The sequence below is a fragment of the Lethenteron reissneri genome, chromosome 30, assembly GCF_015708825.2.
Source record: "Lethenteron reissneri isolate LAM-NWPU_2019-01 chromosome 30, ASM1570882v1, whole genome shotgun sequence".
Classification (NCBI taxonomy): Eukaryota; Metazoa; Chordata; class Hyperoartia; order Petromyzontiformes; family Petromyzontidae; genus Lethenteron; species Lethenteron reissneri.
The window spans coordinates 10,661,208-10,675,407 of NC_083808.1; the positions used below are offsets into that span (position 1 = coordinate 10,661,208).

At 45.4% G+C, this 14,200-nt stretch overlaps 1 protein-coding gene across 1 annotated transcript in view; it reads left to right on the forward strand.

The window, feature by feature from the left end:
- The window catches only part of LOC133349523 (neuronal cell adhesion molecule-like), a 146,443-nt gene that overhangs the window by 81,169 nt on the left and 51,074 nt on the right, over window positions 1-14,200 (forward strand). Inside the window, 2 exon segments of the mRNA XM_061563057.1 lie at window positions 855-1,059; window positions 8,013-8,135. Coding sequence (XP_061419041.1) covers window positions 855-1,059; window positions 8,013-8,135 — 328 coding nt within the window.

Genomic DNA, 14,200 nt, shown 5'->3' on the forward strand with positions numbered 1-14,200 from the left:
ATACACCTCTGTGACGGTACGTTAAATGTGTTCTCTTAAGGTGTTTTAAGAACAGCTCACCGTGCAGTGCTATTATTTGATTGCGCTACTCACAATTGGAAGAGTGATCAAAAATCGAATCAATCTCTGGGGTCAACTCCACCTATCAATATACCTGAGGTCACTACCAACTTTTGGAAATATCAGCAGTGCTGGCCCCCTTCTATAGGAAAGTGGACATTTTCAATACCAATAAAAAAAATCGATGCTGCACGTTTGGCTTACACTTATCACACAAACTCGGATCATCCTCCCAGTGGTTTTGGCGAGCCATCGAACAGAGATGGTGACCGTATCGCACGCTTTCAGATGTGCTTCTGCACCATCTGGAATGCTCTTCTTTACAAAATTGGGGAGCCACTGGAGCTATGTCCTTTCAAATCATCTAAACTGAAAACTAATTTCTTTAGAACTGTGTTTGTGTTTAGTTTATTGTCCTTCCCCCGCAACTCCGAATAGCACGGTTGGCTACATACCGTGCGAACACTTGACTTTCTTCCTCACAAATTGAGCCGATTTTTATTTTTCTATTTAAAGCTTTCATGACTGCAGGGATTCATATTCTTGGTTCTTTCGGTAAAGTCACATAGAAGAGAAATAATAAAATAATAAAAATAAAACATCATAAAATTATCACGACGTTTCGGCCACAATGCAAGCAGCCGTCCTCAGGTGAAGAACAGAGCTGTCGGAAAGACAGCGTCCTTCATTAGGACCCTGTCTTCATTATTCCCTTCTACGTGACTTTACCGAAACAACCAAGAAGAAATTGAGCCGAGCCGAGCCCGGTCCCATCATGTGCCCGTGCCATGCAGGTGCACTACTGGCGCGTGCGGGCGCTGGGGGAGCGCAGGCGACGCCGGTCAAACCGGGAGGTGATGGAGTTCCAGCCAGTCCGCACGCACGGCGTGGTGCCAGGCCTGCGCCCCTACAGCCTCTATCAGCTGGAAGTTTGCGTGTTCAACCGCAAGAGCGATGGCCCGGCCAGCACCCGGCAGCAGTTCCACACGCCGGAGGGAGGTGAGCACGAACATACGCCGAACACGCACCCCATGTACGGGCACCGGTGTCGAGGTCAAGGTGAAGGGGTCATCGTGACCGGATACCATTGAATGCCACTTTTACCGCACCACCGCTATCTTCCTTCTCACAGATATCGCAAATGTTATGAAGTTGGCACCAGACCTCCAAAGCACGATCTCACCGACTCGTACAATTTGCCTTTAGATATATCCCCTTTTAGCCACTGACCTCTGGGTACCATTCCAATACCCGTCTCTGTGCCTGCCCGTCTCCCACCCTGCACATGTATCCCACCTATCACAACCTCTTTTCCTGGCTACATCTACGACGCTTTCTTTCCACATTACACTGTGATACTACGAAGTAGCTTTACCAAATCCTACCAGGGAATTTCGATTATTTGCTGCACACTTGATGTGAAACTTTTGTGACTGCTGGAATCCCTACTCTTTGGTTCTTTCGGTAAAGTCACGTAGGTATTAAATAAATCACGATGTTTCGATTGCAACACAAGCAATCATCATAAGGTGGGAAACCCACAGCAAGAAAATTAATTTCTTACCATAGCATCTCTCTCCCACTTCAGCAACAACAACAAAATATTCTTTTATTTCAGAATTTCAATCAATCATTCGATCAATCCACTTGCAGTGAATGCACGAGGTGAGTGGATGTATGTACGTATGTTGAACTTCTTTCGCACCGTACGTAGCCAACCGTGCTAATCGAAGGACGTGGGAGAAAGCCGTGAATTTCAGGGCAGCCGTATTAGATTGGAGTGGAGATGGGGGCAGTGGGGGTGGGAGTAGGGGCAGTGTGGGAGAAGTGAGAGCTGCATTTCAGACGCACTGGGGCAGAACTGCAGCAGGTGGTCCTGTCTCATTGATAAAAGCAGTGGTAGTGATGAATGGGCTGCCTCTTTTACCTATTGTATCGCTCTGGGTGCACTGACCAGGGATGGGGGGGGGGCGAGATATAAAGAGAAAAGAGAGTCGAGAAACACACAAAATCTCACGGAAGATTTTTGTAACCAGCAAATGCACTCACCCGCTCCCTTGCTCACTCACTCATTAATTCACACGTCCGTTCAATCGCTCGTTCATTCACAGCGCAGTTCCATCGGTTGCATGCAGCCACCGTCGCTGCACGCAGTGTGCTTCTCCTGCTGCTCCATTAGTCGCGAGAAGACCTTGAGCGCGATTCATATTGACATCGCCTTGGTAACGGGGGCTGTATTACCTCACCTCGCTGTGTTCTTCACTGCCCCTGCGCCTCGACTGTATGCGAAGGCACGGTGGCGTGTCACATGTGCAGTCTGCCTGCCATCTGCGGACAGGCCCGAGCCTATGCAGCATTCAAAGCCAGCGGACAAAGTGTTTTACCCGCGTAAGGTGGCTGGTTGGTTGATGGCTCATAATGGCCGTGTTAAATGCTGAGAAAATTAAGCCGGCACTGCTGGGAAACTGAATTCAAAATCTGGGCGCACACCCAGTCAACACGTTCGTCAATAACACTGCGTTAAGAGGAAAAGTACATAATTGGTGACGTTTGTGGCAAATTAGTTTTCGTTTTTTTTATGTATTGTGCTTGTGCACCACTGCCAATGTAGCATCACCAAATAATTTACCATTGAAGAGAATCTCAAAGGTCTTGCGATGGTGGTCTCAGCCCAGTGATTAATCGTTGCAGAAAATAGCATGACATAAAATGTGTTTTTTTTACAGTGTCTCTTGGTAGATAGCTTAAATGCTGCACCGTGTTAGCTTGGTCAAGTGAAAGCTAACAGTGTCTAGTTAAAATGACCCATCGCAAATTGCTCACGTATACGCTGGACATGAATAACAAACCACCTGCTGGTCGAGAACGTCTACATCTTTGGGGTGCGCTGATACTCTTGCTCATGGGTACATATTTTGCATTGCACTGGGAGAGCAAGAATGATGACTTTTTTTTAGGACAATATTTGACAATCTGGCCAGAAGTGGCTGCAGCAGAGCTCCCTGGCTCGCGATGGGAAGTTTGCAAGTTTAAATCTCTATTAGCTGCCTTAGACAATCATCCAGAAGTTAACCGTAGTCATCCTTTGAATATACTGGCTCTTTCATTGGAATGTGGAATTTACATCATCCCTTGCTTTGGGCCACCAATGGAGAAGAGCACCACCCTGTGGCTCGATTGAAGAGGGAGAAACGTTTAATTACAGTTCAGTATCCCCTCGTTATTCGCAGGGGATGCGTTCCAGAGATGCTCGTGAAATAAACATTTTGCTGATAATGATATTGTCCCATGAAACCCTATCTTTTCAATGAATTACCTTAAATAAATGTGTAAATAAGCTATTAAAACATTAAAATTATCTCATCACTTCGTCTCATCACGTTATCTTATCACTTTATCTCATCACATTATCATCACATGCATCTCTGTTCGTGCCCCTGGCTTTCTGGTGGAGTTTCAACATCACCATGGCGGGACAAGTCCACGCATAAAGTCAACAGCAACAGCCACTGACTTCCTACAAAGTGTAAATCATTTTTAAATCCTTTATATTAAGTTCGCTTGCGTGCTTGCTTGCTTGCTTACGACCGTGCAAACCTTTCGGTCGTTTTTTAACCCACTTCCCGTGATCCAATCGAGCTGACATTTTGCACACAGACTCGTTGTGCGAGACAATTAATGTTCGTGAAAAAAAATTTCCAAAATTTTACACTGTTTAGGGAAAACAAATGAAGTATTTAATTACCAATTGTTCAATACTGCAGACAATCATCTGACCCATAGGTGGCAGCCATCTCAAGCCAGAGGACGAGAGGACTCTAGCCGCCACGCATATAAAGGATTTAGAGTGAAAAACTTTGTTTTTACGGGTTAATTTTTACTGACACTGGAAGCATAATGAGCTCGGCGAATTCCCTGATCAGGGTTTGAACTTGTGAGCCAAGTTTCTTTAATCAAAGCCACGACTTGAGCGGATTGTTTTTTCATGGGACTGGCTCCTTCCATGGGAATGGGGAATATTGGCCGCTGGGCTCAGAGAAAGTCAATGGGGATGAATTTACCACATTGCTCCAATCTCTCTGTGAATTGTCTTCATTCGCACTTCTACCATCACAGTGTCTCAATTCTCTCGCCGGCATGCTGAATTGTACCCCTCATTTGCTTGTCTCACGACAAATGTATGAAGGTGTATAAAAAGGCCCATTTCTTCAAACTCTGCAGATGGGAATGTTTTTCCCTTATTTGTATATCATTTTGAGATGCAGTCAAACATTTTTATTCTTTGCAAACACACTTGGTGTTGCAGTTTAAGGTAAGAAGGCAGTGTTCCTTTACCGTTACAAAATGCCGAACAAATGCGCGTTTTTTTGGGAAAATTAATTGCCTACATTTAAACATTGTCTCTACCTAAGTGAATGCCGTTGTATGCAAGTCAAACAAAGGGTGAACGTCACTTGGGTTCGTCACGGCTGCAGAGACACTGAAGGACGCTGTTGTGTCTCTTCATTTATCACCACACATGGCACAGTTCATCATCTAACGTATGCCTCACTTGCAATGTTAATGAGCAATGCATTACCTCCAAGGCTTTGTCTTAAAAATCAATGACTGCATAGTACCAATACACTTTTCCGCAGCCAATTACTATAGAGCGCTTCAATCTAGCACTTCAATATCTTTGCCCGCAGACTTAATTTTCAAAATGAAATTTCACACATTTTTCGGGAGCGTTAAGTCAAGAGCCCAAAGACATATTGCGAAATGGAAGAGCACTTTGCATTCAATAAAATGAATACAATATTACATGAAGATAATAGCAATAATAATAACAATTACCATCTCGTTTACATAACCAGGAATGCCTTCCTGAGTGTTAGGACTTTTGAGTAGGGTCTTGCATAGGGATTTTTGACCAATTTCTGTTAAAGATCACGTGTTTGACATGCGGGGGAAGGACAACAAACGAAACGCATAAAGGAGTTCCAATTAAATTAGTTTTCAATTTAGATTTCGAAGTGTATAGTTCGAGTGGCTTCCTCATATTGGAAGGAAGAGCGTTCCAGATAGCCGCAGAAGCAGATCTGAAAACGTGCGATGTAGTAACCGTCTTTGTTAACCAAAAGCCACTATGAGGATGACCAGAGTTCACGTGATGGTTTATGCTCTTTGACGAGATCAGCAAGGTATTGTGGTTCATTTGTGGCAAGCACTTTGTGTGCAATGAGTGCAACCTTATAGTGTATTCGTTCAGCATCTGGAAGCCGATGCGGCTCGGCGAACACCACACAGACACGGTCGGATCTTGCATGGAAACCCATGCAGAGCGGGGGTAGAATATATAAACTCTAAACAAAAAAGGTGCCCGAGTTGGAAATCAAACCTCGGGCCTTCTTGCCCCGCGGCATTGAGTGTTGCCTACCACTGCACGACACTCAAGTGAACTGACCAGACAGGTTTAAAAAGCTACTTCCTGTGCTTCTATCTCCTGTGAAACGTATAACCTCGTAAGTTTGGCAGTTTCACAATTCAAGTAGTCCTCTGGATAAAATAGCCTCCACCATGGGAATGTTGTGAATTCCACCACTAGCTGAAGACCACCGGCGAAGGTGACCACTTCCAATTGTCTCAGCTCAGGAACAGACTGCAACACACGGTGACAGGAGCTTACTGTGACATTTAGGAGTTTATTCTGCTGGCATGCACAGTACAAGCGCTAGAGCAGAATAATTGGTCAGTTGCTAGGCTTGTGCATTTAGCTTCAACTTTACGTCGATTTCCAACTAAACGAAATGACCCCACTATCTCTTGCCGTTGTCATCCCTGGAATTTATTTACACCGAGACCATTTGTCTCCGTTTTAGCCCTGTGCCCATGGCGTTTTGGCACGTGTGTTGCTTGCGGCTGGCAGCTGCAAATGAAATAATGAATAAAGAAGAAAGTTTGTGAAATTATTGTAAACAGCACTTGTATTTGGCTCGGCAGCCTGTGGCTTTGTAATGCTCAGCACAAAGTGGATGCACTTGCCTAATTATCGTAGAAAAAAAACTCGCGTGCGTCACATCTGCTGTCAGTTTGGATGCAACAAGTTAAGAAAGAGGTCTTAATTTAACAGACGAGGGTCCGTCTCACCACCCGAAAAATAAAATAACACTTGTCATCCCTCAGGTTATGGGCCTGTGACAGACCTCCATGTTTCAGCAGCCTTTGCCTTTAGCAGGACAACTCTGGACCGGTTTTGACTTTCAGGGTTTACTCAGTGATTTAATGTACTTATTTTGTGACACTGTGTATACAGTGGTGCATTTGCACAAATAATAAAAACTCTACACATTAGGCACACTCTCCTAAAAGGAATATATGTATAATATAAAAGTATGTGACCTGTTGGGCATTGGCATTCTTTCATATGGCATGTGCAATCAAGAAGAACCTTTGCCAAAAACTTTGTATTTTTATATAAATATAATTATCCTTTTTAGGGCAGTGTGATTGACAAATAGGATGATTATTTGTTATCCATAGATCCAAGCTAGTCAGAGCTCTCACATAAAAATATCAAGGTCATAAGTTGAAATCACTATCAGGGATTGATTCTGCTATCATCCCTCAAGGGTCACTCAAATAATCACATAATTAACACGTTGTGATAATATTGGTTGGGTTGCTATTGTCAGAATTGAAGCGACCACCTATACAATAACTAGCACATCCCTTGCTTAATTAAAACCATATGTGGTGTTGTTAAGACAAGATGAGGCTTTTCAAGTGGATGCTATATGTTTTGGACCTCGTGAATTCCGTGAATGGGTGTTAACATTTTGACTTAATTTAAATGTAACAATAACCATTTTCTCATCAATTACAACTCCATAAAGGCGATGCTAAAATCGAATGAATGAAATTTGTTTTGTTTTATTGTATCACATAAACAGCAACATTTTAACCGATGAAAAAAATAATGAAAAAGTATTAATACTTGATGATGAAAAAGTATTAATACTTGATGAAAAAGTCCTTTTTTAATACGAATGTAAAAGGTTTTGTATTAAATACCATATTTTTGGAAAGCACACCAGGCCTTAAAAAAGGTCCCTTCATGCTGCTATTAAAATAGAAGCATGCGGGGTCCTAATGCAAGGAAAAATGTAAATTACGGTAAAATCCAATATCACTTCTTCAACTGAATTCTTATTAAACAACTAAAGAGTCAATTAAACCCAACTTTAATATGTGCCATTCCACATATCTTGCATGAAGCCTATTTGAAAGGTGTTCTCTCCTAGGAAATGTAATTTAAAGTAAATTTCCAGTCAAATGCGACTGCATAAAAGGCATGCAGTGTGGTTGCTCTTTTCGATTAAGGTTCTTTCGCCCAAGGGCAGGTCCATGGCTCAAGCAGCCTCCAAACCCGTGCGATTCCAATCTGGGTGCTGAGCCGTTGTGAGGGAATAAAGTTGAGGTTGTTTCCCATTGCTTTCCTCAACAGTGGGTTTTTTAAATCCTTTATATTAAGTTCGCTGCTGCTTGCTTGCTTGCTTGCTTACGACCGTGCAAATCTTTCGGTCGTTTTTTAACCCACTTCCCGTGATCCAATCGAGCTGACATTTTGCACACAGACTCGTTGTGCGAGACAATTAATGTACGTGAAATTTTTTTTCAAAAATTTTACACTGTTTAGGGAAAACAAATTAAATATTTAATTACCAATTGCTTAATACTGGCAGACAATCATCTGACCCATAGGTGGCAGCCATCTCAAGCCAGAGGACGAGAGGACTCTAGCCGCCACGCATATAAAGGATTTATAGTGAAAAACTTTGTTTTTACGGGTTATACTTATTTTCAGGTGACTTCCTACACAGTCTAATGTCACACTCAGGAATTTCACAATGTTTTATTGTTTCGTTTAACTCGTGTGCCTGTGTGTGTGTGTGTGCCCCGTATGCTCACAGTGCCCAGCCAGCCTGAGAATTTGCGCCTCTACAGACCATCGCAGACTTCGCTCAAGATCGATTGGGATCACCCGGAGCTTATCAACGGCCGGCTCACAGGCTACTCCTTACAGTACCAGACAAGTAAGGTCCCCCTTCTTCACTTCTTAATGTAGTCCATGAGCCCAGACCAGATATTTCACCGCTCGGGATCACCTAAAGTGGCTTCACATTTGTCGTTCGAATTTCACGATTTTGCCAAGAACAGTGCGTTACGGGATTACCATTACTGGGTTGTCACATAATTCACCGTTAGCAGCCATGCAATTGAATGGCTACAATAGATGGTACCAATAACCTATGGTGGTGCTAAAATCCCGTCTGGCAACATAGACTTGCTCTGTTAGCCTTTGCCACTGTTGCTTTTTGTCAAAGTGCAACGTCGCAGCGTCTCCCTGTGCGGCGCGAATGTCTACCTGCAGCCTGTGGTGTCGATTCCACATTTATACAGCAGTGGGCCAGCCATTATTGACCTCCCACAAAGTGGTAATCGTTTTATCAGCCCAAGAGGACTGAGGACTGAGTCTCCACTTGGGGTCTGAGCTCGCGGCCTTTCGAACGTCAGTCGGTTAGTCACGGAAATCGCCAAGGCACCCATGTGTGCTTTTTTACGTACGCATTTTTATGAATAAAATCTAATTTACAAACTACACACACACACACATCTACAATATTGCTGTCTTCCTGCTTAAATGAGCAGTGGGGTGGTGGTACTTGTCTTTTGGTGCCCTGAGCCAGTGGTGGACATTCCACATTCTTATGGCAGGGACCAATTTCCTTCAAAGGGATAACCAGTACCAGTGTCTACGGCCCATTGTACCAATACCGTGATGGCTGTGGAGTTGTGGAGTTGTAGCATAGCTGCTGGTTCACTTATTTGGGGAGTATCCGGTACCTTTTATTTAGTGGCATTGTCCAGTGTTGTGGTTGCATCCAGCAGAGTAAGACAATGGCTGGAGGAAGTGTCATCCCGCTGATAGTGCTTAGACATGTTGAAGCACTGTGATTAATGGTGGAGTGACAGCCGAAAAGGGGAGTCTTTCCTGACAGAACGTCCACCAGGAGGACGGAGTGAATAAATCAGCTTGTGTGTTGGTGCTGTATGGATTGTTACATCACAATACCATGAAGATGGCAACGGTTTGGGGAGCCCTTAATCCGGCAGTGGATAGTTCATGGATGGGGATGATGGTGTATTATTGTTACCTTGTTTACCCAAGAAAGCCTCATTGAATCTCAAGACTCTTTTTCACGAGCGTCCTGCTAAGCTTTCGCAGTGAGGGGCAATGTTGCTGCGACTGTGTGTGATCCCAATTGAGTAATTTGCAGGTATTTTTTCCGCATTGGGATGTTTGGCCAACACAAATTGCATTGTGCGTTTGATTTAGCAATAGGGGGAAACCGGTGAACCTGGAGGCAACCCATGCCGAACAGGGAGGGAGGGGGGACATACAAACACCATGCGAATACAGGCCTCTGTTGCTGTGAGGCACAAGTGTTACCACTACACAAAACCAAAATAAGGGCCAATGTGCACCAATGATAAAACATCTCTGTACAATTTTTTTCAATTCCCTTAATTGGTAACTGCCCACCACCTTCATCTCTACCCCCTACTAAATGATTTCCAAATGTTGTGCTTATAAGTGAGCTACAGTGACATGCAGTATCAGTACATTGTATGGAATACGCCTTTAATGATCAACAGAAGCTGGAAGCTCTTCCTCACATAAAATATAAGATGACAGAATACAATTACGGGCAAACATCGAGACAATATTTAATCACAGCTCCATCTTAGTGTAGCAGCATGATTACAAGGGTGGTGTTCCTGCCAGGGTAAATTTTTAATTTTTTCTTGAATCTGCAGTTGTATGGAGCATACCATGTTTAAACATTGACCACGACGGGGGTGTTTGTACTTTTGATATCCTCACTTGAGAACAGTGGTCAATGTTTAAAGTGCATCTCCCTCAAGAGTGTCTCCCTACTCCAAACGAGCATACATTTCTACGTGACAAGCCACTTCCTTGAGCTATCGTTTGTGGCCAGGTCGCTTCTGAAACAGAGCTATAGAGCTCAGTGGGGCCTTACCTGGTTCAATAACTAACACATTCCTGCGGAGGGAGCTGGTAGGAACGTTGGGTTGCTCGGTCAATGGCCAGGGTCAACGGCGGCGTGGTGTATTCCGCAAATATGCCCGACTTTGAGGGCGGGCACAATCCGCCGTAAGTAGGTTAAATGTTGAGTTTTATAAGGGCACCACGGGGTGACCAGCCCCTCCCCACCCAGCCCCACCCCTCCCACCCCCCACCCAGCCCCACCCTCCCCACCCAGCCCCTCCCCACCCTCCCCTCACCACCCAGCCCCTCCCTCCCCACCCAGCCCCTCCCCACCCTCCCCTCCCCACCCAGCCCCTCCCCACCCTCCCCACCCAGCCCCTCCCCACCCTCCCCTCCCCACCCAGCCCCACCCCTCCCACCCCCCACCCAGCCCCACCCTCCCCACCCAGCCCCTCCCCACCCTCCCCTCTCCACCCAGTCCTACCCCTTCCATTTTTGTATGCACGACAAACGGACGGACACAATAATCCCCTGTGGGCTGGTGTAACCAGGAGGTTCCTACCAGTAAAAATGTAGCAATGCTTATCTCAGCTGACAAGTCCTGCACATTACTGTGGTAGGAGACAGTCTCTTCATAGTGCAACCACCGTTGACTGTCCACTATTTTTATTGGCCCCAAAGGTATGGGAGGCCGAGTTTAATCCCCAACTGGGATTTAAACTTGCAACCTTATATTTTAATGAGCATCATATCAGACCAATTTGGTCTCGAGGTAATGAGAGAATGTGGTTAATGCTGAATGGATGTTAGGCTGCAAATTAATATTATTTGTGATGGTCTAATTGGATAGTTGTTGCTGCAGTTGAGCACTTTAATGCTGTTAAGCATTTCCATGATAAATTCAGAATCTACTTATGTTCAAGGCCCATTACCTTAACCTAATTATAACTTTGGATAATTTCTGAAGGGATCCCAGCACACGTGCCATTGTATTGCACAGTGTTTTTCAAGCTTGTAAACAATTGATAGAATCGTTAAATTGTCTCAGCCCAGCCACAAATCTCGGCGCACACACAAAACATGTCCCACCTATGAGAATATCAACTTCATTGTCATGCCATGAACATTACTGTCAGTGGCAGTGTGGGTGGGAGAGTATTTTTGTGCGGGTTAGAGGTCGTGTAAAGGAGTTGTAGAGGTAGCTCTTGAATATCTACTTCCTGGGCCATTCTCTGATACAGCTGTGAGAGATTCGAATGGATACTCTACCTCATGGCAAGATCCTGATAGCACAGGCAAAATCAAATTGGGAATGGGGGATCATATTTTTGTTTAAATAAAATTGTTCTTTGTGCTATGCTACAATAGGAAAGCGTCTTTTTTGAAATAAACTTCTCCAAGGAAATACTTTTCTTCAGGATGATGACGAGGATAATGATGTTGTCTTGTAAAAAGCTTGTTTGCTTAAATACGCGTTTATATAACCTGAACATGCGGTGCTGTGGCAGAGAGCCTATTTTGCGTCCGGAATGTTGCAAGTTCAAATCCCAGGCAGGGCTCAACTTAGCCCATTATCCCTCTGGTCCTTATTATTAGGATGTGGAATTTCCAGTATTGGCTCAGGGCTGCCAACAGAGATAAAGCACCATTCAATGATCTTTAGAGATATTGGTTCTTTTACCAAATACTAGCAACCCGCACGTCCATTGCACGTGATCGTCTGTCTGTCCCTCCCAGGCTGCCAGAAAACCTTGTTTTTTTATATAGAGCCCGGTGTTTCTCAACCTTTCTCTTGCCTTCCCCAATGCTGTATATCCCATTGTGTCTTGATTTCTCATTGTGTCTCTGTTCATATATATTTGTCTATTCCTCTATCCTCTCATCTACCTCTTCTCCCTCCACTGTACCTCCCACATCTCTCTACCTCTGTTTCTCACCTCTCACCCTCACTCTTCTGATTCCCTCCTCTTCCTTTCTCGTCTCAATCTCCCTCGCCTCTCCCCAATTCTCTCTCCCAACTGCTTGTCACCTTACCTCGCCCTCCTCTTTCCGTTTTGCTCGCTTTATTTACTCTTCCTTTCGTGCCCTTTCACTTTCTCCCCACCACTCTTTTTTACGATCAGAGGAAACAAGAAGATGCTCGGTGTAGTCGGCACTTTGCTTCGTTCATCATTTTGGTTTTTAATGCTTTACTTTATGTTAACCCCCCCCCCCTATTTTAATGAAAGATTTCACCATAGATTTCACGCTCTGCTCTCCTTACTCCTTCCCTCTCTCTCTACCCCCTCTCTCTACCCCCCCCCCCTCTCTCTCTACCTCCTCTCTCCCTACTCCATGTCTATGTTCCCCCTATGTTTTCTATGTAATATATGTAATATTACTATAATTTTTTTTTACGACAAGTGCTGCATTTGCACCCAGCCCTTCTCGCAGTCCTACGGCCTCCGACGGATAGCTCATATCTGCATGCAGAGCTCTCAGTCTTCTGCCACCTAGCACACGGCCTCCTCCTGTGCCCACTGCTCCCACCCTCTCCTCTCCCTCTCTTCCTCCCTCCTCTATCTCCCTCGCTCACCTCACCCCCCTCCTTTGATCTTATACCACATGGCAGTGTCGCGAGTCACTCGGAGACACTAATAATAGGAGGCACTCTATTTATTATAGTCTTCACAGGTGCAGGGAGTAACCACACTATGGGCAGGACGGTTAACAGGCTGCCTGACCAACAACGCCGAGGAGACTCCTGCAGCACGACGGGTTCCACTACAACCAACAGCCGCGACTCTTGCTCAGGGCCTCCCTTTTATCCACCCAGCGTGGCCTGGCTCTGCCCTCGGCCACGCCCCCCCTTCTAGAACCTACTAGAAGGTTCCTGAGCTTTTCCTCTCGTGGCCCCTCTGTCACCTTTGCCCCACATCCCTTTCTCCGGCCTATCACGTGACCTGCTGGCAGAGAGGGCTGCTACAGCAACAGATCCCCTTCTCTGCCAGCAACCAGCGCTACGTGCCATAGTGACCATAGTGACCCATTCCATGTCACTACAGTAGCATGAGTACAGTGAACACCGCACAAGCGCACTTGGCCACGCGCCAGACAGCCAGACAGGAATCCAGGAAACTTTTTGGTTTTGTTTCCTAATTTACTCCGATAATATTGAAAACATTATCTTTACGAGGATACTGGCAATGCACGTTCAGTTATCCTTATGCACGTTATTGTAACGTTTCATCTGGAAAGGTCCATTTGTCACCGCGGGGATGTGTCCGATGAACTCAGCTCCTCACCACCCCCGCTGATTCGTGCCACTTAAAGTGGCCCAAAGCCCGATCACTCATTCTGCTCTGTGAGCTGCGTCTTGCTGCGGGGATATTTCAACCAATCACACTTCTCCCTTAACGCCACCCTGCGCTTCGTGCCCATGGAGCACGATTCATCCTATTAACCTCAATGGGACAACGTAGCAAAGGAGGCGGGGGCGGTGGGGTTTTTATTTCCTTTTCACATAGCTACTTTATACGTACGCGTTACATACATTGGCATTGGCAAATTGGCGTATCGGCATTTTTAGAGGCAGCGAATCACAGAAGGCCCCACCGAACCAGTGGCGAGATTGCAAGAGGTGGTTCACCTCTCGGCGGTGACACCCCGCAGGATGTGAAATGGCCAGAAAGTTACTTGGCGTCTGCGTGTCCAGACTCGGCAGTGCGGGTCCCACGAGATCCCACGAATCGAGACCAGGAACGGAGGCCCCGAATTAACGGTGTCAGACTCGATGCAGAGAGAGGGGAGGGAGGCTGTCACCGTCGGGCACGACTGATGACCATCGCGTTTAATTGAAATGGCATTCACATCCATTCGCCGAGATCTATCGCAAAGCAAAGCACGTTTGGATTTAAAATGCAGGTTTCCTTCGCTTTAAGCGGGTTCGGTTTTTTTGCGATTTCTTGGATATGCAGCAAACCTATTTCGACCCAAAATTCGAACGGGAAGAATGACAGTGGCAGCCGAGTTTGGTGGCAGCTTGAGGAGGCCTTCATCCAGCAGTGGATTGACCATGGGTGATGATGATGATGATGAGAACGGAAA